Genomic DNA, 26754 nt, shown 5'->3' with positions numbered 1-26754 from the left:
GATCACGAACATAAAGCGATACTAAAAGAAAAATATTTGACGCGTTTGCAATCAATACGCTGATATGGATCAAGATTCCACTCGAGTTTGTTGAAGTGGTTATCTAATGTAAATACTTGGCAAATGAATTAGTTTTCTGGTGGGCCACGTCAAGTTAGGACATGGTGTTGTAATGTACAGTGATGGACGTTGCAATGTGAAGATGCCAGAAAATTAAGACTTGTAATAGAAAGAAATATCACACAAATAATGTCCTGATCAGCACGTTTTTATTATAATTTAAATTCACAAGGTAATAACCTTGCTCTTGGCCAGCCTTCTGGACAAAGCTCAGTGGCAGGTTTTGGAAGTGCAAGACTGGCAAATGATGGTAACGATGACAGTGACTACTTCAGCTGTACCCACACTTTACCCCAAAGAAATCCTTACTGGAGAGTCAAACTTCCTGATGTCTACACGATCGGAACAATCATTATATTGAATGGAGGAGGAGACTACCGTGAGTATAAAATCGTAAATAAGTATCCGAAAAAATCTGTCCATATGACGGTTTTGATTTTGATGAGGAAATGTCATGCTTAAAAACTCAACGCTCAGCTATATCTAAATTTCACCGTATACAAATAAAGAATCATAGTACAGTTTCCTATGGAGCTTTTGCGGACAACGACACTCCCTTTTGTGACAGTAGTTGTAGAAGTTGTAAGTTTATACCTGTGACGCAAAATTCGTTACCTGGTCAAATTGTAATTGATCTGCAGAGGACATCTTAAAGGATGCAGAGGTCCGAGTTGGCTATGAGGAAACACTCTCCACCAATCCCTTATGCGGCAAAGTGGTCAATGTATCCAACCCGGTAGAAATTGAATGTGCATTAGAGGGCAATTACGTCCAAATACAACTTCGAGGCGATAGCTTGGTGCTGACCTTGTGTGAAGTTCTGATCTGTGGATATTGTAAGTAATGATATGGCTAAACGTGCAAGAAACGTTTACACACGAATTGTAGGGGTACATGTAAAATTTAATTGGGCATGAACTGTCTTTTCTCTGGGCATGGCGTCCCAATGATCTAAAATAGTTCGATTTATTTTGAAGAAGCTAATAGTCGGTAACACATCCAATTCGTAAAGTTGATCATATGCCAACAGACATTAGGTTGATGTGAGGCTGTTTGCATCTGTCAGCTTTCTGAAGGGAAAATGTTTACTTTCTTTTAGTATGCCTTGCATAAAAATTGTTGTTGACCGCCATGTCAATTGAGTACCCTACTATCATTTTGTGACTACTTTTGACTTTATTTGCTCCATCAAAATACAGCAACATCCACAACACCACCAACAACTGAAATGGAGACAACTGAAGAACTATCTACCACTAGTGAGGTGACAACCCCAGACTTACCAACGAGTACGCCTTCTACTTCAGACATCACATCTACTGTAGAAGACTCAACAACAGTCATGTCAAGCACACAAGGTATAGTATTTAAATCCTTTGTACTTTGCTATGTCTTTATCTTACAAAGGAGAACTGCCTCTTTGTTCTTAGTGAAATATTCCTATTGCAATATGTAGAGAGAATTTCTTGTTGGCAGCGCAAACAGGAATTCATACTGCATAAGTATCTGGTATTATTGCAATATAATCCTTATTTTCAGTAAATCCATATGTGAACTTGTCAGACTTTATCGTTAGCTTTTTGTCCATCGACAAGCTAGGCAGATATCTTCTCTTGTAGTAGATATTCTGACAGTGATATGGTCAAGTCTGATCATTATGATTTCTTCTTAATTTTAGAAATAATGACGGTATCAACAATAGCAGACACTACGCTTATCGCTGCAAGCATGCTCTCATCCACTATGCCTTCATCTGCGACACCAACGGTAACTGATCAAGACACAACCGAAATCCCGACAACATTAGCGTTATCAACAGAAGGTATTTGGTGCTCTGAATCTTTATGCTATTCTTTTGCTAGGTATTACACTGCTTATGAAATGGTTAAAATCTAAAAGTCGCATATTTCATAATTCCCTTGTATTTAAGAAATGATAACAACAGCACCAATGTCAAACTTTCTCAAAATTCCGTAAGGGTGAGAATATGATTGTTGGCAAGTTGGAGCAAATGAACAATTTGGAGTGAACAGTTATGTAACATTGTCTTTACTGTCTCAGACTGTCACAAAGTCCACAAGTCCAAACTAAGACATGCCAATTTCACATGTTACGATTTGGGAAGTTACATCAAGGTGAAGAAGCTAGTGTGATTACACCATATAATAAATCCACTGACGTTTTAACATATTTCCTAAAGTGAGCAATGCTTCTTTGATTATTTTGTTTCCTTTTATCGTATTCTTTTAACTAATCAAAGCAATATTTCCCCTTCAACATGGAATCAGGAAAATAAGAAATTGGAAGCTACTATTTAAAGAAACCCGCAATAGCTTATATTTCTTTCAGAGAAAATGCACGTGTGGAATGAGTGTTAAAAGGCTAATGATCCATGTTTGTGAACTATTTAAAATTCGTGTGATATGTAAATTTTGTTTACCTTCATTTTGTGTAAGGCATTTATCTTTGCAGATAGGTATATGCATTTACATACATACTTCTAGTGTATGTTGAAGCTGATAAAATACAATGGTATTAATTAGGTTGTCTGAGCACACAATTGTGCAAAGTTTTAAGAGGGTACACGAAAGGTACTGCTTGTAATTTTCAACATTTCCACAACATCACCAATTTTAGAGATCAGCTATCTGGTATTTGGAAACATGGTAATAATCTAGACAATGTTTTATAAGTCCGCTCATTTACAACAACAGTATTTTCAGAGTCGTCGCCTGGCTCAGAAATGAAGGGTACCATAACTGTAACATCAGAAGAATCTGACACGCTAGCTACAGTATCAGATCAGTCTAGCTCGACAGGTACCCACGGGTCTTCCACTGTCACTGTTACTGCAGCATCAACTCCTGTATCAGTACCAAGCACTTTTCTAATATTACTTAAATATCAGCGTTTATCAGTCATCTGTGTGGAAAGATTTAGTAGACTTGACTCTGTATGTGGAAAATGTTTAATTCGACTCTCGGCCAATTACAATTCTTTTCAGAGTCGTCAGTTAGCACGGAAATGAAGAGTACAATGATTGTTCAAACAGAAAAATCTGAATCACCAGCTACAGTCTCAATGGTGTCCAGTTCGACAGGTACCCATGGATCTTCCACTGACAGTGTTACTGCGCAGCAACAACCCCTGTAACAGTAGTAAGCACTTTGGAAAACAGCTACCACGTCAAAGCCGACTCAAACGGGTATAAGTTACCTTTTAATCCTAAAAAATTATTTACCTCAGAAAGCACAAGATCTTCAAATATTCTTACATTTCGTAAATATCGTACTGAAGTAATCGTTTATTGCCCAGTAGCATCCCTTGTCTTCACCCTGAGTAAACCAATTTCAACACCATCCAGAATTAAGGAAAGTTCAACGGTAACCCCGTCAACGACATAATTAGATGGGACTGTATTTTTGATTGGATTGTAGTTTATTTATTGTTCTTACTTAATCAGCTACGATTACGCTTTGCTGTTGCTCGTCTTATATGGTGAATCTTCTTCGTATATATCCGCTACCGTCGAGCTATCGAATACTTATGCAGGTTCTTAACTGTTTTATAGACACTCTTGTATAATAATCCTCCATCTCTAGAATTAAAAACTAAACATAAGTTGTTGTTTTTTCGATGACATCTCTAAAATGTCAGCGTTTATCAATGATCTGTGTGGTTAGCTATTGGAAAATATTTAGTAGACTTGACTCTGCGAATGTAAAATGGTTGGAAAATGGTGCTTTTTCCACTGAGAGTGTTACTGCAGCCACGAACCTCTGCTTCACACATTTTAACAATACCATTTCTGACCGTTTGTGGATTGACCGTGCTTATTGTTTACCTACTTTTACGTGTAAGTTGATCAGGGAGCTAAATACCTCCTGTAGTGGATCACAATACAATAGTGATATGGTGACATCCTATCATAAGGAGCTGTTTTACTTTCAGTTATTTCGACGACATCCCCAACAGAAGAAGACGCAACGTTTATAGAAACCAGCATGCCAACAACCAGTAAACCTACCTCTGTGACACCATTTGTAAAAGAAGAAGACATATCGAAAACCACCACAACTGAAATAGTATCAACGCAAGGTATTTGATACCCTGAGTCATTATGTTCTTCCTTTTCAACCCAGATATTACACTGCTTATATGAAAGTGGTAATTTTAGAAACGTCTTCTGTTTCTTTCATTACTGTTTTGTTTAATTGAAAAAATAACGACAATAGATGTAACCCCAGGCAAACGAACTTTAAGTTGAGGACTATATGGGCGAAAGAGGACAGGCCCAATGGGTAACCTCTTGACCTCCACCACATAAAAAGCTGGATGAATAATGTTAGCAGTTATTTTGTAATCTAATTTAATTTCGAAATGTGGCTATGTACTATATTTTACGTCTAGGAAGTTAAATATAATGTCACTATTGGAATTCACACAGACACACAGACATCACAGGCTGTATGTTACCACCCTGGAATCCCAGTGTATGGTTTCATAATACCAGAAGATCAGACTTTTCCAGTGGGTCCTGGTACCGAAGTCAGCTTTGGCTGTTGTGAAAACTATAAGCTAGAGGGTAATGCAAATTTGACATGTCTTAGCAATGGCACATGGGATTTCGACCTTCCTGTCTGTAACCCAGGTAAGCCAATGTAGACATTAGTGCCCTTTACTGGTTGAAACATTTTGAAGTAACTAACAGTCCTTCATTACTTGAAGTTTTTAAATGGATAATGCATGTTAACAGCTATTCACCTTTTAGCTAAGCAGAATGTTTCGACAGAGCGTGTTGTCATTGGTACTTATGTTTAATCCGTTAGTATGCAAAGACGAGCCAGAAGAATCTCCTTCAACGGTTCCTGTTATCATATTCCACGTGCTGGATTTGGTAAACACAGGTATGACTTTTATGGAGCGGATGCTTATTGTCGGAGTCATGGATACTACTTGGCTAGCATCGGCAGTTTGAAAGAACACTTATCTATAAAAGAAATACTGAAAAGTGACGAGTTCTTCAAATGGCGATATTACTTTGGAGCAATTTGGGACAAGGTATTGAGAGAATGGAGGTATATATCTGGCCATAAATGGACGTATGATCCTTGGCGAGATGACATCGACCCGCCAGAACCAAATGATGGGGAAATCAAGCAGTGTGCTGTTCTTATTAAAACTCATGAGAACACTTATGACGCAGAAGATAGAGAATGTGACTCCATTAGATATGTACTTTGCGAGAGAGGTAAGTTTGAAAGTAAAACGTTGTTGCCATTTAAATGATTACCATTCAAAATTAAACGATTTTGCCTTCATTCAAACATTTGAAAGCTTAAAGTGTGAGCAGTGGAGGTGTCTCGGAATAGATGGGGGCACAATGAGAATCCTCTATGTCAAAATATAGGCAAAGTTGATTTGAGTATGGATTTAAAGAATGCATATTTGCTGCTTTCAGGTAATTCTGTGGTATGCGAGGATCCCGGTAAACCTGAAAACGGGACTGTATTGTTCGATGTAGGATTTCCGGCTCGTCTTGGCCAGACAGTGAGTTTTGTATGCGATGATGGTTTCATCATGGTTGGCAATGAAACAATTGCTTGTGAAGCAGAAACTGATGGAAATGATACTTGTCCAACTGGGTTGAAGTGGAATGATACTGTGCCATTATGTGTACAACCAAGTGAGTACCTGCACGCCTTAGCTTTGACATAGTTGTATAATTCTGTTATGACAGACAACAAGCTAAGTGCACAGTGTACACAAATAGCCTTGGTAGCTTAGGATACTGAAGTATAGCGGTGGTAAAAGTCTTACTATTTGCTTAGCGTTCGATATGTCATTATGCTGCCATTGTATTTATAAGTTGTTATATTTTCGACCTCTATAGCTGTATGCCTGGAGCCCGACTTAGTAGCGCCACTAGTTTTGAGATATAGCGTCTTCTTTCCTGTCGAGAATGGTACTGTTTTGCCTATAATATGTAACCCTTCATATTACATCTTGAATGGAGTCCCAACTATAACGTGCATGAATGGAACGTGGGAGATTGAGGCAAATTGTACAGGTGAGATTAATGTTTCTTTGGTTCTTTGACGTGTGAACAGATTGACAACAATTCAATTTCAATTTGAAGCGATTCCTCAAGAGAAACGAACACCAATAAAGAGTACACGTATTTGTATTTCATTAATTACAATAGTAAAATAGGTATCCTGGATTATGTACATTTACGTGTTGATACGATTATTGTACAGCGAAATCAAAATTAATCATATGTTATAAAGATTTTGCTGTGATTTGTAACTAATAGAGCAAATGGTACGTATACTTAAAGCGATATTTTCCTTATGCTGTGTTTTGTAGAAACAACCACAGCTGAGCCTGAAACTACGACACCATTCAGTGACGCAACCTGCAGTTTCGGTAACGTATACAGATAGTTATGCTTTGGTGAGGTAAAAGGTACATTAACGCATTGATCACGAACATAAAGCGATACTAAAAGAAAAATATTTGACGCGTTTGCAATCAATACGCTGATATGGATCAAGATTCCACTCGAGTTTGTTGAAGTGGTTATCTAATGTAAATACTTGGCAAATGAATTAGTTTTCTGGTGGGCCACGTCAAGTTAGGACATGGAGTTGTAATGTACAGTGATGGACGTTGCGATGTGAAGATCCCGGAAAATTAAGATTTGTAATAGAAAGAAATATCACACAAATAATGTCCTGATCAGCACGTTTTTATTATAATTTAAATTCACAAGGTAATAACCTTGCTCTTGGCCAGCCTTCTGGACAAAGCTCAGTGGCGGGTTTTGGAAGTGCAAGGCTGGCAAATGATGGTAACGATGACAGTGACTACTTCAGCTGTTCCCACACTTTACCCCAAAGAAATCCTTACTGGAGAGTCAAACTTCCTGATGTCTACACGATCGGAACAATCGTTATATTGAATGGAGGAGGAGACTACCGTGAGTATAAAATCGTAAATAAGTATCCGAAAAATGTGTTCATATGACGGTTTTGATTTTGATGAGGAAATGTCATGCTTAAAAACTCAACGCTCAGCTATATCTAAATTTCACCGTATACAAATAAAGAATCATAGTACAGTTTCCTATGGAGCTTTTGCGGACAACGACACTCCCTTTTGTGACAGTAGTTGTAGAAGTTGTAAGTTTATACCTGTGACGCAAAATTCGTTACCTGGTCAAATTGTAATTGATCTGCAGAGGACATCTTAAAGGATGCAGAGGTCCGAGTTGGCTATGAGGAAACACTCTCCACCAATCCCTTATGCGGCAAAGTGGTCAATGTATCCAACCCGGTAGAAATTGAATGTGCATTAGAGGGCAATTACGTCCAAATACAACTTCGAGGCGATAGCTTGGTGCTGACCTTGTGTGAAGTTCTGATCTGTGGATATTGTAAGTAATGATATGGCTAAACGTGCAAGAAACGTTTACACACTAATTCTAGGGTACATGTAAAATTAAATTGGGCATGAACTGTCTTTTCTCTGGGAATGGCTCCCAATGATCTAAATAGTTCGATTTATTTTGAAGAAGCTACTATAGTCGGTAACACATCCGATTCATAAAGTTGATCATATGCCAACAGACATTAGGTTGATGTGAGGCTGTTTGCATCTGTCAGCTTTCTGAAGGGAAAATGTTTACTTTCTTTTAGTATGCCTTGCATAAAAATTGTTGTTGACCGCCATGTCAATTGAGTACCCTACTATCATTTTGTGACTACTTTTGACTTTCTTTGCTCCATCAAAATACAGCAACATCCACAACACCACCAACAACTGAAATGGAGACAACTGAAGAACTATCTACCACTAGTGAGGTGACAACCCCAGACTTACCAACGAGTACGCCTTCTACTTCAGACATCACATCTACTGTAGAAGACTCAACAACAGTCCATGTCAAGCACACAAGGTATAGTATTTAAATCCTTTGTACTTTGCTATGTCTTTATCTTACAAAGGAGAACTGCCTCTTTGTTCTTAGTGAAATATTCCTATTGCAATATGTAGAGAGAATTTCTTGTTGGCAGCGCAAACAGGAATTCATACTGCATAAGTATCTGGTATTATTGCAATATAATCCTTATTTTCAGTAAATTCATATGTGAACTTGTTCAGACTTTATCGTTAGCTTTTTGTCCATCGACAAGCTAGGCAGATATCTTCTCTGTAGTAGATATTCTGACAGTGATATGGTCAAGTCTGATCATAATGATTTCTTCTTAATTTTAGAAATAATGACGGTATCAACAATAGCAGACACTACGCTTATCGCTGCAAGCATGCTCTCAACCTATGCCTTCATCTGCGACACAACGGTAACTGATCAAGACACAACCGAAATCCTGACAACATTAGCGTTATCAACCGAAGGTATTTGGTGCTCTGAATCTTTATGCTATTTTTTGCTAGATATTACACTGCTTATGAAATGGTTAAAATCTAAAAGTCGCATATTTCATAATTCCCTTGTATTTAAGAAATGATAACAACAGCACCAATGTCAAACTTTCTCAAAATTCCGTAAGGGTGAGAATATGATTGTTGGCAAGTTGGAGCAAATGAACAATTTGGAGTGAACAGTTATGTAACATTGTCTTTACTGTCTCAGACTGTCACAAAGTCCACAAGTCCAAACTAAGACATGCCAATTTCACATGTTACGATTTGGGAAGTTACATCAAGGTGAAGAAGCTAGTGTGATTACACCGTAAAATAAATGCACTGGTGTTTTAACATATTCCTAAATTGAGCAATGCTTCTTTGATTATTTTGTTTCCTTTTATCGTATTCTTTTAACTAATCAAAGCAATATTTCCCCTTCAACATGGAATCAGGAAAATAAGAAATTGGAAGCTACTATTTAAAGAAACCCGCAATGATTCGACTTCTTTATGTGAAAATGCACGTGTGGAATGAGTGTTAAAAGGCTAATGATCCATGTTTGTGAACTACTTAAAAATTGTTTGATATGTAAATTTTGTTTACCTTCATTTTGTGTAAGGCATTTATCTTTGCAGATAGGTATATGCATTTACATACATACTTCTAGTGTATGTTGAAGCTGATAAAATACAATGGTATTAATTAGGTTGTCTGAGCACACAATTGTGCAAAGTTTTAAGAGGGTACACGAAAGGTACTGCTTGTAATTTTCAACATTTCCACAACATCACCAATTTTAGAGATCAGCTATCTGGTATTTGGAAACATGGTAATAATCTAGACAATGTTTTATAAGTCCGCTCATTTACAACAACAGTATTTTCAGAGTCGTCGCCTGGCTCAGAAATGAAGGGTACCATAACTGTAACATCAGAAGAATCTGACACGCTAGCTACAGTATCAGATCAGTCTAGCTCGACAGGTACCCACGGGTCTTCCACTGTCACTGTTACTGCAGCATCAACTCCTGTATCAGTACCAAGCACTTTTCTAATATTACTTAAATATCAGCGTTTATCAGTCATCTGTGTGGAAAGATTTAATAGACTTGACTCTGTATGTGGAAAATGTTTAATTCGACTCTCGGCCAATTACAATTCTTTTCAGAATCATCGGTTAGCACGAAATGAAGAGTACAATGATTGTTACAACAGAAAAATCTGAATCACCAGCTACAGTCTCAATGGTGTCCAGGTCGACAGGTACCCATGGCTCTTCCACTGACAGTGTTACTGCAGCAACAACCCCTGTAACAGTAGTAAGCACTTTGGAAAAGACAGCTACCACGTCAAAGCCGACTCAAACGGGTATAAAGTTACCTTTTAATCCTGAAAAATTCTTTGCCTTACAAAGCACAAGATCTTCAAATATTCTTACATTTCGTAAATATCGTACTGAAGTAATCGTTTATTGCCCAGTAGCATCCCTTGTCTTCACCCTGAGTAAACCAATTTCAACACCATCCAGCTTTATGGAAAGTTCAACGGTAACCCCGTCAACGACATAATCGGATGGGACTGTATTTTTTGATTGGATTGTACTTTATTTATGGTTCTTACTTAATCAGCTACGATTACGCTTTGCTGTTGCTCGTCTTATATGGTGAATCTTCTTCGTATATATCCGCTACCGTCGAGCTATCGAATACTTATGTAGGTTCTTAACTGTTTTATAGACACTCTTGTATAATAATCCTCCATCTCTAGAATTAAAAACTAAACATAAGTTGTTGTTTTTTGACGATATCTCTAAAATGTCAGCGTTTATCAATGATCTGTGTGGTTAGCTATTGGAAAATATTTAGTAGACTTGACTCTGCGAATGTAAATGGTTGGAAAATGGTGCTTTTCCACTGAGAGTGTTACTGCAGCCACGAACCTCTGCTTCACACATTTTAACAATACCATTTCTGACCGTTTGTGGAGTGACCGTGCTTATTGTTTACCTACTTTTACGTGTAAGTTGATCAGGGAGCTAAATACCTCCTGTAGTGGATCACAATACAATAGTGATATGGTGACATCCTATCATAAGGAACTGTTTTACTTTCAGTTATAACGACGACATCCCAAACACAACAAGACACAACCTTCATTGATACAATGTTACCGACAACCACTAAACCTACATCTGTGACACCAAGTGTAAAAGAAGAAGACATATCGAAAACCACTACAACTGAAATAGTATCAACACAAGGTATTTGATAGCCTGAGTCATTATGTTCTTCCTTTTCAACCCAGATATTACACTGCTTATATGAAGTGGTAATTTTAGAAACGTCTTCTGTTTCTATCATTACTGTTTTGTTTAATTGAAAAAATAACGACAATAGATGTAACCCAGGCAAACGAACTTTAAGTTGAAGACTATATGGGCGAAAGAGGACAGGCCCAATGGGTTATCTCTTGACCTCCACCACAGAAAAAGCTGATGAATAATGTTAGCAGTTACCTTGTAATCTAATTTAATTTCGAAATGTGGCTATGTACTATATTTTACGTCTAGGAAGTTAAATATAATGTCACTATGTGAATTCACACAGACACACAGACATCACAGGCTGTATGTTACCACCCTGGAATCCCAGTGTATGGTTTCATAATACCAGAAGATCAGACTTTTCCAGTGGGTCCTGGTACCGAGGTCAGCTTTGGCTGTTGTGAAAACTATAAGCTAGAGGGTAATGCAAATTTGACATGTCTTAGCAATGGCACATGGGATTTCGACCTTCCTGTCTGTAACCCAGGTAAGCCAATGTAGACATTAGTGCCCTTTACTGGTTGAAACATTTTGAAGTAACTAACAGTCCTTCATTACTTGAAGTTTTTAAATGGATAATGCCTGTTAACAGCTATTCACCTTTTAGCTAAGCAGAATATTTCGACAGAGCGTTTGTCATCGGTACTTATGTTTAATCCGTTAGTATGCAAAGGCGAGCCAGAAGAATACTCCTTCAACGGTTCCTGTTATCATATTCCACGTGCTGGATTTGGTAAACACAGGTATGACTTTTATGGAGCGGATGCTTATTGTCGGAGTCATGGATACTACTTGGCTAGCATCGGCAGTTTGAAAGAACACTTATCTATAAAAGAAATACTGAAAAGTGACGAGTTCTTCAAATGGCGATATTACTTTGGAGCAATTTGGGACAAGGTATTGAGAGAATGGAGGTATATATCTGGCCATAAATGGACGTATGATCCTTGGCGAGATGACATCGACCCGCCAGAACCAAATGATGGGGAAATCAAGCAGTGTGCTGTTCTTATTAAAACTCATGAGAACACTTATGACGCAGAAGATAGAGAATGTGACTCCATTAGATATGTACTTTGCGAGAGAGGTAAGTTTGAAAGTAAAACGTTGTTGCCATTAAATGATTACCATTCAAAATTAAACGATTTGCCTTCATTCAAAGATTTGAAAGCTTAAAGTGTGAGCAGTGGAGGTGTCTCGGAATAGATGGGGGCACAATGAGAATCCTCTATGTCAAAATATAGGCAAAGTTGATTCGAGTAAGGATTTAAAGAATGCATATTTGCTGCTTTCAGGTAATTCTGTGGTATGCGAGGATCCCGGTAAACCTGAAAACGGGACTGTGTTGTTCGATGTAGGATTTCCGGCTCGTCTTGGCCAGACAGTGAGTTTGTATGCGATGATGGTTTCATCATGGTTGGCAATGAAACAATTGCTTGTGAAGCAGAAACTGATGGAAATGATACTTGTCCAACTGGGTTGAAGTGGAATGATACTGTGCATTATGTGTACAACCAAGTGAGTATCTGCACGCCTTAGATTTGACATAGTTGTATAATTCTTTTATGACAGACAACAAGCTAAGTGCACAGTGTACACAAAATAGCCTTGGTAGCTAATGTTACTGAAGTATAGCGGTGGTAAAAGTCTTACTATTTGCTTAGCGTTCGATATGTCATTATGCTGCCATTGTATTTATAAGTTGTTATATTTTCGACCTCTATAGCTGTATGCCTGGAGCCCGACTTAGTAGCACCACTAGTTTTGAGATATAGCGTCTTCTTTCCTGTCGAGAATGGTACTGTTTTGCCTATAATATGTAACCCTTCATATTACATCTTGAATGGAGTCCCAACTATAACGTGCATGAATGGAACGTGGGAGATTAAGGCAAATTGTACAGGTGAGATGAATGTTTTTTTTTGGTTCTTTGACATGTGAACAGATTGACAACAATTCAATTTCAATTTGAAGCGATTCCTCAAGAGAAACGAACACCAATAAAGAGTACACGTATTTGTATTTCATTAATTACAATAGTAAAATAGGTATCCTGGATTATGTACATTTACGTGTTGATACGATTATTGTACAGCGAAATCAAAATTAATCATATGTTATAAAGATTTTGCTGTGATTTGTAATTAATAGAGCAAATGGTACGTATACTTAAAGCTGTATTTTCTTCTTGCTGTGTTTTGTAGAAACAACCACAGCTGAGCCTGAAACTACAACACCATTCACTGGCGACACCTGCAGTTTCGGTAACGTATACAGATAGTTATGCTTTGGTGAGGTAAAAGGTACATTAACGCATTGATCACGAACATAAAGCGATACTAAAAGAAAAATATTTGACGCGTTTGCAATCAATACGCTGATATGGATCAAGATTCCACTCGAGTTTGTTGAAGTGGTTATCTAATGTAAATACTTGGCAAATGAATTAGTTTTCTGGTGGGCCACGTCAAGTTAGGACATGGTGTTGTAATGTACAGTGATGGACGTTGCAATGTGAAGATGCCAGAAATTAAGATTTGTAATAGAAAGAAATATGACACAAATAATGTCCTGATCAGCACGTTTTTATTATAATTTAAATTCACAAGGTAATAACCTTGCTCTGGGTCAACCTTCTGGACAAAGCTCAGTAGCAGGTTTTGGAAGTGCAAGGCTAGCAAATGATGGTAACAATGACATGGACTACTTCAGCTGTACTCACACTTTAAAGGAGACAAATCCTTACTGGAGAGTCAAACTTCCTGATGTCTACACGATCGGTACAATCATTATAATGAATGGAGGAGGAGACTACCGTGAGTATAAAATCGTAAATAAGTATCCGAAAAAATGTGTTCATATGACGGTTTGATTTTGATGAGGAAATGTCATGCTTAAAAACTCAACTCTCAGCTATATCTAAATTTCACCGTATACAAATAAAGAATCATAGAACAGTTCCCTATGGAGCTTTTGCCGACAACGACATTCCCTTTTGTGACAGTAGTTGCAGAAGTTGTAAGTTCATACCTGTGACGCAAAATTCGTTAGCTTCTCAAATTGTAATTGATTTTCAGAGAGTATTTTGAAGGATGCAGAGATCCGAGTTGGTTATGAGGAAACACTGTCCACCAATCCCTTGTGTGGCCAAGTGATAAATGTATCGGACCCGGTAGAAATTGAATGTGCATTAGATGGCAATTACGTCCAAATACAACTTCGAGGCGACAGCTTGGTGTTGACCTTGTGTGAAGTTCTGATCTGTGGATATTGTAAGTAATGATACAGCTAAAAGTGTTGGAAACGTTGACACTCTAATTCTAAGGGTACATGTAAAATTAAATTGGGCATGAACTGTCTTTTCTCTGGGAATGGCCTCCCAATGATCTAAAATAGTTCGATTTATTTTGAAGAAGCTACTATAGTCGGTAACACATCCGATTCATAAAGTTGATCATATGCCAACAGACATTAGGTTGATGTGAGGCTGTTTGCATCTGTCAGCTTTCTGAAGGGAAAATGTTTACTTTCTTTTAGTATGCCTTGCATAAAAATTGTTGTTGACCGCCATGTCAATTGAGTACCCTACTATCATTTTGTGACTACTTGCTGTTGACTTTCTTTGTTCCGTCAAAATACAGCAACAACCACAACACCGCCGACAACTGAAATGGAGACAACTGCAGAAGTATCAACAACTAGTGATGTGACAACGGCAGACTTACTAACGAGCACGCCTCCTACTTCAGAAATCACATCTACTGTAGAAGACTCAACAACAGTCATGTCAAGCACACAAGGTAATGTATTTAAATCATTTCTACTTTGCCATCTCTTTATCTTAAAAAGGAGAATCGCCTCTTTGATCTTAGTAAAATAATCCCGTTTTGATATTTGTAGAGAGAATTTCTTGTTGGCAGCGCAAACAGGAATTCATACTGCATAAGTATCTGGTATTATTGCAATATAATCCTTATTTTCAGTAAATCCATATGTGAACTTGTTTAGACTTTATCGTTGTTTTTTTGTCCATCGACAAGCTAGGCAGATATCTTCTCTTGTAGTAGATATTCCGACAGTGATATGGTCAAGTCTGATCATTATGATTTCTTCTTAATTTTAGAAATAATGACGGTATCAACAATAGCAGACACTACGCTTATCGCTGCAAGCATGCTCTCAACCACTATGCCTTCATCTGCGACACCAACGGTAACTGATCAAGACACAACCGAAATCCCGACAACATTAGCGTTATCAACAGAAGGTATTTGTGAACCTGAATCTTTGTGCTATTCTTTTGCTAGGTATTACACTGCTTATGAAATGGTTAAAATCTAAAAGTCGCATATTTCATAATTCCCTTGTATTTAAGAAATGATAACAACAGCACCAATGTCAAACTTTCTCAAAATTCCGTAAGGGTGAGAATATGATTGTTGGCAAGTTGGAGCAAATGAACAATTTGGAGTGAACAGTTATGTAACATTGTCTTTACTGTCTCAGACTGTCACAAAGTCCACAGGTCCAAACTAAGACATGCCAATTTCACATGTTACGATTTGGGAAGTTACATCAAGGTGAAGAAGCTAGTGTGATTACACCATATAATAAATCCACTGACGTTTTAACATATTTCCTAATGTGAGCAATGCTTCTTTGATTATTTTGTTTCCTTTTATCGTATTCTTTTAACTAATCAAAGCAATATTTCCCCTTCAACATGGAATCAGGAAAATAAGAAATTGGAAGCTACTATTTAAAGAAACCCGCAATGATTCGACTTCTTTATGTGAAAATGCACGTGTTGAATGAGTGTAAAAAGATTAATGATCTGTATTTGAGAACTATTTAAAATCCGTGTGATATGTAAATTTTGTTTACCTTCATTTTGTGTAAGGCATTTATCTTTGCAGATAGGTATATGCATTTACATACATACTTCTAGTGTATGTTGAAGCTGATAAAATACAATGGTATTAATTAGGTTGTCTGAGCACACAATTGTGCAAAGTTTTAAGAGGGTACACGAAAGGTACTGCTTGTAATTTTCAACATTTCCACAACATCACCAATTTCAGAGATCAGCTATCTGGTATTTGGAAACATGGTAATAATCTAGACAATGTTTTATAAGTCCGCTCATTTACAACAAGAGTATTTTCAGAATCGTCGCCTGGCTCAGAAATGAAGGGTACCATAACTGTAACATCAGAAGAATCTGACACGCTAGCTACAGTATCAGATCAGTCTAGCTCGACAGGTACCCACGGGTCTTCCACTGTCACTGTTACTGCAGCATCAACTCCTGTATCAGTACCAAGCACTTTTTAATATTACTTAAATATCAGCGTTTATCAGTCATCTGTGTGGAAAGATTTAGTAGACTTGACTCTGTATGTGGAAAATGTTTAATTCGACTCTCGGCCAATTACAATTCTTTTCAGAGTCGTCAGTTAGCACGGAAATGAAGAGTACAATGATTGTTACATCAGAAAAATCTGAATCACCAGCTACAGTCTCAATGGTGTCCAGGTCGACAGGTACCCATGGCTCTTCCACTGACAGCGTTACTACAGCAACAACCCCTGTAACAGTAGTAAGCACTTTGGAAAAGACAGCTACCACGTCAAAGCCGACTCAAACGGGTATAAAGTTACCTTTTAATCCTGAAAAATTCTTTGCCTTACAAAGCACAAGATCTTCAAATATTCTTACATTTCGTAAATATCGTACTGAAGAAATCGTTTATTGCCCAATAGCATCCCTTGTCTTCACCCTGAGTAAACCAATTTCAACACCATCCAGCTTTATGGAAAGTTCAACGGTAACCCCGTCAACGACATAATCGGATGGGACTTTATTTTTTGATTGGATTGTACTTTATTTATGGTTCTTACTTAATCAGCTACGATTACGCTTTGCTGTTGCTCGTCTTATATGGTGAATCTTCTTCGTATATATCCGCTACCGTCGAGCTATCGAATGCTTATGCAGGTTCTTAACTTTTTATAAGACACTCTTGTAAAATAATCCTCCATCTCTAGAATTAAAAACTAAACATTAGTTGTTGTTCTTTGGATATCTCTAAAATGTCAGCGTTTATCAATGATCTGTGTGTGTTAGCTATTGGAAAATATTTAGTAGACTTGACTCTGCGAATGTAAAATGGTTGGAAAATGGTGCTTTTTCCACTGAGAGTGTTACTGCAGCCACGAACCTCTGCTTCACACATTTTAACAATACCATTTCTGACCGTTTGTGGAGTGACCGTGCTTATTGTTTACCTACTTTTACGTGTAAGTTGATCAGGGAGCTAAATACCTCCTGTAGTGGATCACAATACAATAGTGATATGGTGACATCCTATCATAAGGAGCTGTTTTACTTTCAGTTATTAGTTGTTGTTTTTTCGACGACATCCCCAACAGAAGAAGACGCAACGTTTATAGAAACCAGCATGCCAACAACCAGTAAACCTACCTCTGTGACACCATTTGTAAAAGAAGAAGACATATCGAAAACCACCACAACTGAAATAGTATCAACGCAAGGTTTGATACCCTGAGTCATTATGTTCTTCCTTTTCAACCCAGATATTACACTGCTTATATGAAAGTGGTAATTTTAGAAACGTCTTCTGTTTCTTTCATTACTGTTTTGTTTAATTGAAAAAATAACGACAATAGATGTAACCCCAGGCAAACGAACTTTAAGTTGAGGACTATATGGGCGAAAGAGGACAGGCCCAATGGGTAACCTCTTGACCTCCACCACATAAAAAGCTGGATGAATAATGTTAGCAGTTATTTTGTAATCTAATTTAATTTCGAAATGTGGCTATGTACTATATTTTACGTCTAGGAAGTTAAATATATGTCACTATGTGAATTCACACAGACACACAGACATCACAGGCTGTATGTTACCACCCTGGAATCCCAGTGTATGGTTTCATAATACCAGAAGATCAGACTTTTCCAGTGGGTCCTGGTACCGAAGTCAGCTTTGGCTGTTGTGAAAACTATGAGCTAGAGGGTAATGCAAGTTTGACATGTCTTAGCAATGGCACATGGGATTTCGACCTTCCTGTCTGTAACCCAGGTAAGCCAATGTAGACATTAGTGCCCTTTACTGGTTGAAACATTTTGAAGTAACTAACAGTCCTTCATTACTTGAAGTTTTTAAATGGATAATGCATGTTAACAGCTATTCACCTTTTAGCTAAGCAGAATGTTTCGACAGAGCGTTTGTCATCGGTACTTATGTTTAATCCGTTAGTATGCAAAGACGAGCCAGAAGAATACTCCTTCAACGTTCCTGTTATCATATTCCACGTGCTGGATTTGGTAAACACAGGTATGACTTTTATGGAGCGGATGCTTATTGTCGGAGTCATGGATACTACTTGGCTAGCATCGGCAGTTTGAAAGAACACTTATCTATAAAAAAAATACTGAAAAATGACGAGTTCTTCAAATGGCGATATTACTTTGGAGCAATTTGGGACAAGGTATTGAGAGAATGGAGGTATATATCTGGCCATAAATGGACGTATGATCCTTGGCGAGATGACATCGACCCGCCAGAACCAAATGATGGAGAACAAATGATGGGGAAATCAAGCAGTGTGCTGTTCTTATTAAAACTCATGAGAACACATATGACGCAGAAGATAGAGAATGTGACTCCATTAGATATGTACTTTGCGAGAGAGGTAAGTTTGAAAGTAAACGTTGTTGCCATTTAAATGATTACCATTCAAATTAAACGATTTGCCTTCATTCAAAGATTTGAAAGCTTAAAGTGTGAGCAGTGGAGGTGTCTCGGAATAGATGGGGGCACAATGAGAATCCTCTATGTCAAAATATAGGCAAAGTTGATTCGAGTAAGGATTTAAAGAATGCATTTTGCTGCTTTCAGGTAATTCTGTGGTATGCGAGGATCCCGGTAAACCTGAAAACGGGACTGTGTTGTTCGATGTAGGATTTCCGGCTCGTCTTGGCCAGACAGTGAGTTTTGTATGCGATGATGGTTTCATCATGGTTGGCAATGAAACAATTGCTTGTGAAGCAGAAACTGATGGAAATGATACTTGTCCAACTGGGTTGAAGTGGAATGATACTGTGCATTATGTGTACAACCAAGTGAGTATCTGCACGCCTTAGATTTGACATAGTTGTATAATTCTGTTATGACAGACAACAAGCTAAGTGCACAGTGTACACAAAATAGCCTTGGTAGCTAATGTTACTGAAGTATAGCGGTGGTAAAAGTCTTACTATTTGCTTAGCTTTCGATATGTCATTATGCTGCATTGTATTATAACTTTTGATTTATTTGACCTTTATAGCCGTGTGCCTGGAGCCATACTTGCTAACGCCACTGGTTTTGAGGTACAGCGTCACATTTCCTGTTGAGAATGGCACTGTGTTGCCGATAATATGTAACCCTTCATATTATATCTTGAATGGAGACCCAACCATTACGTGCATGAATGGAACGTGGGAGATAGAGGCAAACTGTACAGGTGAGATAAAGGTGTCTTTGACGTGTGAACAGATTGACAACAATTCAATTTCAATTTGAAGCGATTCCTCAAGAGAAACGAACACCAATAAAGAGTACACGTATTTGTATTTCATTAATTACAATAGTAAAATAGGTATCCTGGATTATGTACATTTACGTGTTGATACGATTATTGTACAGCGAAATCAAAATTAATCATATGTTATAAAGATTTTGCTGTGATTTGTAATTAATAGAGCAAATGGTACGTATACTTAAAGCGGTATTTTCCTTATGCTGTGTTTTGTAGAAACAACCACAGCTGAGCCTGAGACTACGACACCATTCAGTGACGCAACCTGCAGTTTCGGTAACGTATACAGATAGTTATCCTTAGGTGAAGTAAAAGGTACATTGACGCATTGATCACGAATATAAAGGGATACTAAAAAAATATTTGACGCGTTTGCAATCAATACGCTGAGATGGATCAACATTCCACTCGAGTTTGTTTAAGTGGTTAGCTAATGTAAATACTTGGCAAATGAATTAGTTTTCTGGTGGGCCACGTCAAGTTAGGACATGGAGTTGTAATGTACAGTGATGGACGTTGCAATGTGAAGATGCCAGAAAATTAAGATTTGTAATAGAAAGAAATATGACACAAATAATGTCCTGATCAGCACGTTTTTATTATAATTTAAATTCACAAGGTAATAACCTTGCTCTTGGCCAGCCTTCTGGACAAAGCTCAGTGGCAGGTTTTGGAAGTGCAAGGCTAGCAAATGATGGTAACAATGACAGGGACTACTTCAGCTGTACTCACACTTTAAACCAAACAAATCCTTACTGGAGAGTCAAACTTCCTGATGTCTACACGATCGGTACAATCATTATAATGAATGGAGGAGGAGACTACCGTGAGTATAAAATCGTAAATAAGTATCCGAAAAAATGTGTTCATATGACGGTTTTGATTTTGATGAGGAATGTCATGCTTAAAAACTCAACTCTCAGCTATATCTAAATTTCACCGTATACAAATAAAGAATCATAGAACAGTTCCCTATGGAGCTTTTGCGGACAACGACACTCCCTTTTGTGACAGTAGTTGTGGAAGTTGTAAGTTTATACCTGTGACGCAAAATTCGTTACCTGGTCAAATTTTAATTGATCTGCAGAGGACATCTTAAAGGATGCAGAGGTCCGAGTTGGCTATGAGGAAACACTCTCCACCAATCCCTTATGCGGCAAAGTGGTCAATGTATCCAACCCGGTAGAAATTGAATGTGCATTAGAGGGCAATTACGTCCAAATACAACTTCGAGGCGATAGCTTGGTGCTGACCTTGTGTGAAGTTCTGATCTGTGGATATTGTAAGTAATGATATGGCTAAACGTGCAAGAAACGTTTACACACGAATTGTAGGGGTACATGTAAAATTTAATTGGGCATGAACTGTCTTTTCTCTGGGCATGGCGTCCCAATGATCTAAAATAGTTCGATTTATTTTGAAGAAGCTAATAGTCGGTAACACATCCAATTCGTAAAGTTGATCATATGCCAACAGACATAAGGTTGATGTGAGGCTCTTTGCATCTGTCAGCTTTCTGAAGGGAAAATGTTTACTTTCTTTTAGTATGCCTTGCATAAAAATTGTTGTTGACCGCCATGTCAATTGAGTACCCTACTATCATTTTGTGACTACTTTTGACTTTCTTTGCTCCATCAAAATACAGCAACATCCAACACCACCAACAACTGAAATGGAGACAACTGCAGAAGTATCAACAACTAGTGATGTGACAACGGCAGACTTACTAACGAGCACGCCTCCTACTTCAGAAATCACATCTACTGTAGAAGACTCAACAACAGTCATGTCAAGCACACAAGGTAATGTATTTAAATCATTTCTACTTTGCCATCTCTTTATCTTAAAAAGGAGAATCGCCTCTTTGATCTTAGTAAAATAATCCCGTTTTGATATTTATAGAGAGAATTTCTTGTTGGCAGCGCAAACAGGAATTCATACTGCATAAGTATCTGGTATTATTGCAATATAATCCTTATTTTCAGTAAATCCATATGTGAACTTGTTTAGACTTTATCGTTGTTTTTTTGTCCATCGACAAGCTAGGCAGATATCTTCTCTTGTAGTAGATATTCCGACAGTGATATGGTCAAGTCTGATCATTATGATTTCTTCTTAATTTTAGAAATAATGACGGTATCAACAATACCAGACACTACGCTTATCGTTACAAGCATGCTCTCAACCACTATGCCATCATCTGCGACACCAACGGTAACTGATCAAGACACAACCGAAATCCCGACAACATTAGCGTTATCAACAGAAGGTATTTGGTGCTCTGAATCTTTATGCTATTTTTTGCTAGGTATTACACCGCTTATGAAATGGTTAAAATCTAAAAGTCGCATATTTCATAATTCCCTTGTATTTAAGAAATGATAACAACAGCACCAATGTCAAACTTTCTCAAAATTCCGTAAGGGTGAGAATATGATTGTTGGCAAGTTGGAGCAAATGAACAATTTGGAGTGAATAGTTATGTAACATTGTCTTTACTGTCTCAGACTGTCACAAAGTCCACAGGTCCAAACTAAGACATGCCAATTTCACATGTTACGATTTGGGAAGTTACAACAAGGTGAAGAAGCTAGTGTGATTACACCGTAAAATAAATCCACTGACGTTTTAACATATTTCCTAAAGTGAGCAATGCTTCTTTGATTATTTTGTTTCCTTTTATTGTATTCTTTTAACTAATCAAAGCAATATTTCCCCTTCAACATGAAATCAGGAAAATAAGAAATTGGAAGCTACTATTTAAAGAAACCCGCAATGATTCGACTTCTTTATATGAAAATGCACGTGTGGAATGAGTGTAAAAAGATTAACGATCTGTGTTTGAGAACTATTTAAAATGTGTGTGATATGTAAATTTTGTTTACCTTCATTTTGCGTAAGGCATTTATCTTTGCAGATAGGTATATACATACTTCTAGTGTATGTTGAAGCTGATAAAATACAATGGTATTAATTAGGTTGTCTGAGCACACAATTGTGCAAAGTTTAAGAGGGTACACGAAAGGTACTGCTTGTAATTTTCAACATTTCCATGGCATCGCATATTTTAGAGAACAGCTATCAGGTATTTGGAAGGAAGGTAATAATCTAAACAATGTTTTATAAGTCCGCTAATTTATAGCAACAGTATTTTTAGAGTCGTCGCCTGGCTCAGAAATGAAGGGTACAATAACTGTGACAACAGCAAAATCTGACACGCTACAGTATCAGATCAGTCTAGCTTGACAGGTACCTATGGCTCTTCCACTGTAACTGTTACTGCAGCATCAAGTCCTGTATCAGTACCAAGTACGTTTTTAATATTAGTTAAATATAAGTGTTTATCAATCATCTGTCTGGTTAGATGTTTGGAAAGATTTAGTAGACTTGACTCTGTATGTGGACAATGTTAAATTCGACTCTTCAACAATTACAATTCTTTTCAGAGTCGTCGGTTAAAATTTACGTGTTGAATTAAATACCAAACGTAAGGTTTTGTCTTTTTCGATATTTCTAAAATGTCAGCGTTTATCAATGATCTGTGTGGTTAGCTATTGGGTAGAAGACATGACTCTTCGGATGGAAAATGGTTTGATTCGACTCTTCAACATTACAATTCTTTTCAGAGTCGTCGGTTAGCATGGAAATGAAGAGTACAATGATTGTTACATCAGAAAATCTGAATCACCAGCTACAGTCTCAATGGTGTCCAGCTCGACAGGTACCCATGGCACTTCTACTGACAGTGTTACTGCAGCACACACCCCTGTATCAGTAATAAGCACTTTGGAAAAGACAGCTACCACGTCGAAGCCGACTCCAACGGGTATAAAATTACCTTCTACTCCTGAAAAATTCTTTGCTTTTCAAAGCACAATATTTTCCGTTATTCTGACATTATGTAAATAGCGCAATGAAGTAATCGTTGATTGCTCAGTAGCATTCCTTGTCTTCACCGTGAGTAAACCAATTTCAACAACATCCTGCTTTATGGAAAGTTCAATGGTAACCCCGTCAACGACATAATCAGATGGGACTATATTTTTTTTGATTGGATTGTACTATATTTATGGTTCTTAGTTAATCAGCTATTGTTCTACGATTACGCTTTGCTGTTGCTCAAGTCTTATATGGTGATTCATCTTCGTATATATCCGCTACCGTCGAGCTATCGAATACTTACGCAGGTTCTTAACTTTTTCATAGACACTCTTGTATAATAATCCTCCATGTCTAGAATTAAAAACTAAACATTAGTTGTTGTTTTTTGGATATCTCTAAAATGTCAGCGTTTATCAATGATCTGTGTGGTTAGCTATTGGAAAATATTTAGTAGACTTGACTCTGCGAATGTAAAATGGTTGGAAAATGGTGCTTTTTCCACTGAGAGTGTTACTGCAGCACAAGCCTGTGCTTCATATTTTTGTAACAATGGCGTGTTCCGACCGTTTGTGGAGTGACCGTGCTTATTGTTTACCTACTTTTACGTGTAAGTTGATCAGGGAGCTAAATACCTCCTGTAGTGGATCACAATACAATAGTGATATGGTGACATCCTATCATAAGGAACTGTTTTACTTTCAGTTATAACGACGACATCCCAAACACAACAAGACACAACCTTCATTGATACAATGTTACCGACAACCACTAAACCTACATCTGTGACACCAAGTGTAAAAGAAGAAGACATATCGAAAACCACTACAACTAAAACAGTATCAACACAAGGTATTTGCGTTCTTGCTTAGCAGTCTGTGTATTATACTGTTTATATGAAACTGGTAATTTCGGAAACGTCGTCTGTTTGTATCATTACTTTTTCGTTTAAATTAAAAAAAGGCGTCATTAGGTGTGACCTCGGGCAAAAGCATTTACCAAGAAGATCGTCTGGATGAAACAGGACAGGCCCAATGGGTAACCTCTTGACCTCCACCACATAAAAAGCTGGATGAATAATGTTAGCAGTTATTTTGTAATCTAATTTAATTTCGAAATGTGGCTATGTACTATATTTTACGTCTAGGAAGTTAAATATAATGTCACTATTGGAATTCACACAGACACACAGACATCACAGGCTGTATGTTACCACCCTGGAATCCCAGTGTATGGTTTCATAATACCAGAAGATCAGACTTTTCCAGTGGGTCCTGGTACCGAAGTCAGCTTTGGCTGTTGTGAAAACTATAAGCTAGAGGGTAATGCAAATTTGACATGTCTTAGCAATGGCACATGGGATTTCGACCTTCCTGTCTGTAACCCAGGTAAGCCAATGAAGACATTAGTGCCCTTTACTGGTTGAAACATTTTGAAGTAACTAACAGTCCTTCATTACTTGAAGTTTTTAAATGGATAATGCCTGTTAACAGCTATTCACCTTTTAGCTAAGCAGAATATTTCGACAGAGCGTTTGTCATCGGTACTTATGTTTAATCCGTTAGTATGCAAAGGCGAGCCAGAAGAATACTCCTTCAACGGTTCCTGTTATCATATTCCACGTGCTGGATTTGGTAAACACAGGTATGACTTTTATGGAGCGGATGCTTATTGTCGGAGTCATGGATACTACTTGGCTAGCATCGGCAGTTTGAAAGAACACTTATCTATAAAAAAAATACTGAAAAATGACGAGTTCTTCAAATGGCGATATTACTTGGAGCAATTTGGGACAAGGTATTGAGAGAATGGAGGTATATATCTGGCCATAATGGACGTATGATCCTTGGCGAGATGACATCGACCCGCCAGAACCAAATGATGGGGAAATCAAGCAGTGTGCTGTTCTTATTAAAACTCATGAGAACACTTATGACGCAGAAGATAGAGAATGTGACTCCATTAGATATGTACTTGCGAGAGAGGTAAGTTTGAAAGTAAAACGTTGTTGCCATTTAAATGATTACTATTGAAAACTAAACGATTTTGCCTTCACTCAAACATTTGAAAGCTTAAAGTGTGGGGAGTGGAGGTGTCTCAGAATAGGTGGGGGCACAATGAGAATCCTCTATGTCAAAATATGGGCAAAGTTGATTTGAGTATGGATTTAAAGAATGCATATTTGCTGCTTTCAGGTAATTCTGTGGTATGCGAGGATCCCGGTAAACCTGAAAACGGGACTGTGTTGTTCGATGTAGGATTTCCGGCTCGTCTTGGCCAGACAGTGAGTTTTGTATGCGATGATGGTTTCATCATGGTTGGCAATGAAACAATTGCTTGTGAAGCAGAAAGTGATGGAAATGATACTTGTCCCACTGGATACAAGTGGAATGATACGGTACCGTTATGTGTACCACCAAGTGAGTAACTTAATTAGATTTGACATAGTTGTATAATTCTGTTATGACAGACAACAAGCTAAGTGCACAGTGTACACAAAATAACCTTGGTAGCTAATGTTACTGAAGTATAGCGGTGGTAAAAGTCTTACTATTTGCTTAGCTTTCGATATGTCATTATGCTGCCATTGTATTAAATACTTTTGATTTATTTGACCTTTATAGCCGTGTGCCTGGAGCCATACTTGCTAACGCCACTGGTTTTGAGGTACAGCGTCACATTTCCTGTTGAGAATGGCACTGTGTTGCCGATAATATGTAACCCTTCATATTATATCTTGAATGGAGACCCAACCATTACGTGCATGAATGGAACGTGGGAGATAGAGGCAAACTGTACAGGTGAGATAAAGGTGTCTTTGACGTTTGAAGAGATTGACAGCAATTCAAATTTCAATTTGAAGCGATTCTTTAAGAGAAATGAACACCAACAAAGACTAGGCGTATTTGTATTTCATTGATTACAATAGTGAAGTAGTCATCCCTAATTATGTACATTTACGGTTTGGCACGATTATTGTACAGAAAGTCAAAACTTATGGTATGATATAAAGAATTTGCCCTGATTTTCAATTTATAAAGCAAATGGTACGTATACTTAAAGCGATATTTTCCTTATGCTGTGTTTTGTAGAAACAACCACAGCTGAGCCTGAGACTACGACACCATTCAGTGACGCAACCTGCAGTTTCGGTAACGTATACAGATAGTTATCCTTAGGTGAAGTAAAAGGTACATTGACGCATTGATCACGAATATAAAGGGATACTAAAAAAATATTTGACGCGTTTGCAATCAATACGCTGAGATGGATCAACATTCCACTCGAGTTTGTTTAAGTGGTTAGCTAATGTAAATACTTGGCAAATGAATTAGTTTTCTGGTGGGCCACGTCAAGTTAGGACATGGAGTTGTAATGTACAGTGATGGACGTTG

General features: G+C 37.7%; 1 protein-coding gene across 1 annotated transcript in view; it reads left to right on the top strand.

The window, feature by feature from the left end:
- The window catches only part of LOC139117656 (serine-rich adhesin for platelets-like), a 73094-nt gene that overhangs the window by 1930 nt on the left and 44410 nt on the right, over window positions 1-26754 (top strand). Inside the window, exons 2-37 of the mRNA XM_070680897.1 lie at window positions 293-499; window positions 762-956; window positions 1320-1478; window positions 1799-1942; window positions 2835-2939; window positions 4072-4218; window positions 4568-4771; window positions 5582-5806; window positions 6490-6549; window positions 6896-7102; window positions 7364-7558; window positions 7921-8085; window positions 8401-8541; window positions 9431-9535; window positions 10666-10812; window positions 11159-11362; window positions 11540-11962; window positions 12171-12259; window positions 13080-13171; window positions 13522-13691; window positions 13953-14147; window positions 14517-14675; window positions 14999-15142; window positions 16323-16523; window positions 17307-17429; window positions 17776-17979; window positions 18799-19022; window positions 19697-19756; window positions 20123-20306; window positions 20568-20725; window positions 21126-21282; window positions 21606-21749; window positions 24065-24211; window positions 24544-24747; window positions 25555-25779; window positions 25984-26160. Coding sequence (XP_070536998.1) covers window positions 293-499; window positions 762-956; window positions 1320-1478; window positions 1799-1942; window positions 2835-2939; window positions 4072-4218; window positions 4568-4771; window positions 5582-5806; window positions 6490-6549; window positions 6896-7102; window positions 7364-7558; window positions 7921-8085; window positions 8401-8541; window positions 9431-9535; window positions 10666-10812; window positions 11159-11362; window positions 11540-11962; window positions 12171-12259; window positions 13080-13171; window positions 13522-13691; window positions 13953-14147; window positions 14517-14675; window positions 14999-15142; window positions 16323-16523; window positions 17307-17429; window positions 17776-17979; window positions 18799-19022; window positions 19697-19756; window positions 20123-20306; window positions 20568-20725; window positions 21126-21282; window positions 21606-21749; window positions 24065-24211; window positions 24544-24747; window positions 25555-25779; window positions 25984-26160 — 6090 coding nt within the window. The remainder of the gene's footprint in view (window positions 1-292; window positions 500-761; window positions 957-1319; window positions 1479-1798; window positions 1943-2834; window positions 2940-4071; window positions 4219-4567; window positions 4772-5581; window positions 5807-6489; window positions 6550-6895; window positions 7103-7363; window positions 7559-7920; window positions 8086-8400; window positions 8542-9430; window positions 9536-10665; window positions 10813-11158; window positions 11363-11539; window positions 11963-12170; window positions 12260-13079; window positions 13172-13521; window positions 13692-13952; window positions 14148-14516; window positions 14676-14998; window positions 15143-16322; window positions 16524-17306; window positions 17430-17775; window positions 17980-18798; window positions 19023-19696; window positions 19757-20122; window positions 20307-20567; window positions 20726-21125; window positions 21283-21605; window positions 21750-24064; window positions 24212-24543; window positions 24748-25554; window positions 25780-25983; window positions 26161-26754) is intronic.

Source organism: Ptychodera flava, chromosome 18, assembly GCF_041260155.1.
Source record: "Ptychodera flava strain L36383 chromosome 18, AS_Pfla_20210202, whole genome shotgun sequence".
NCBI classification, from domain to species: domain Eukaryota; kingdom Metazoa; phylum Hemichordata; class Enteropneusta; family Ptychoderidae; genus Ptychodera; species Ptychodera flava.
This window is presented reverse-complemented; position numbering and strand designations above follow the sequence as displayed.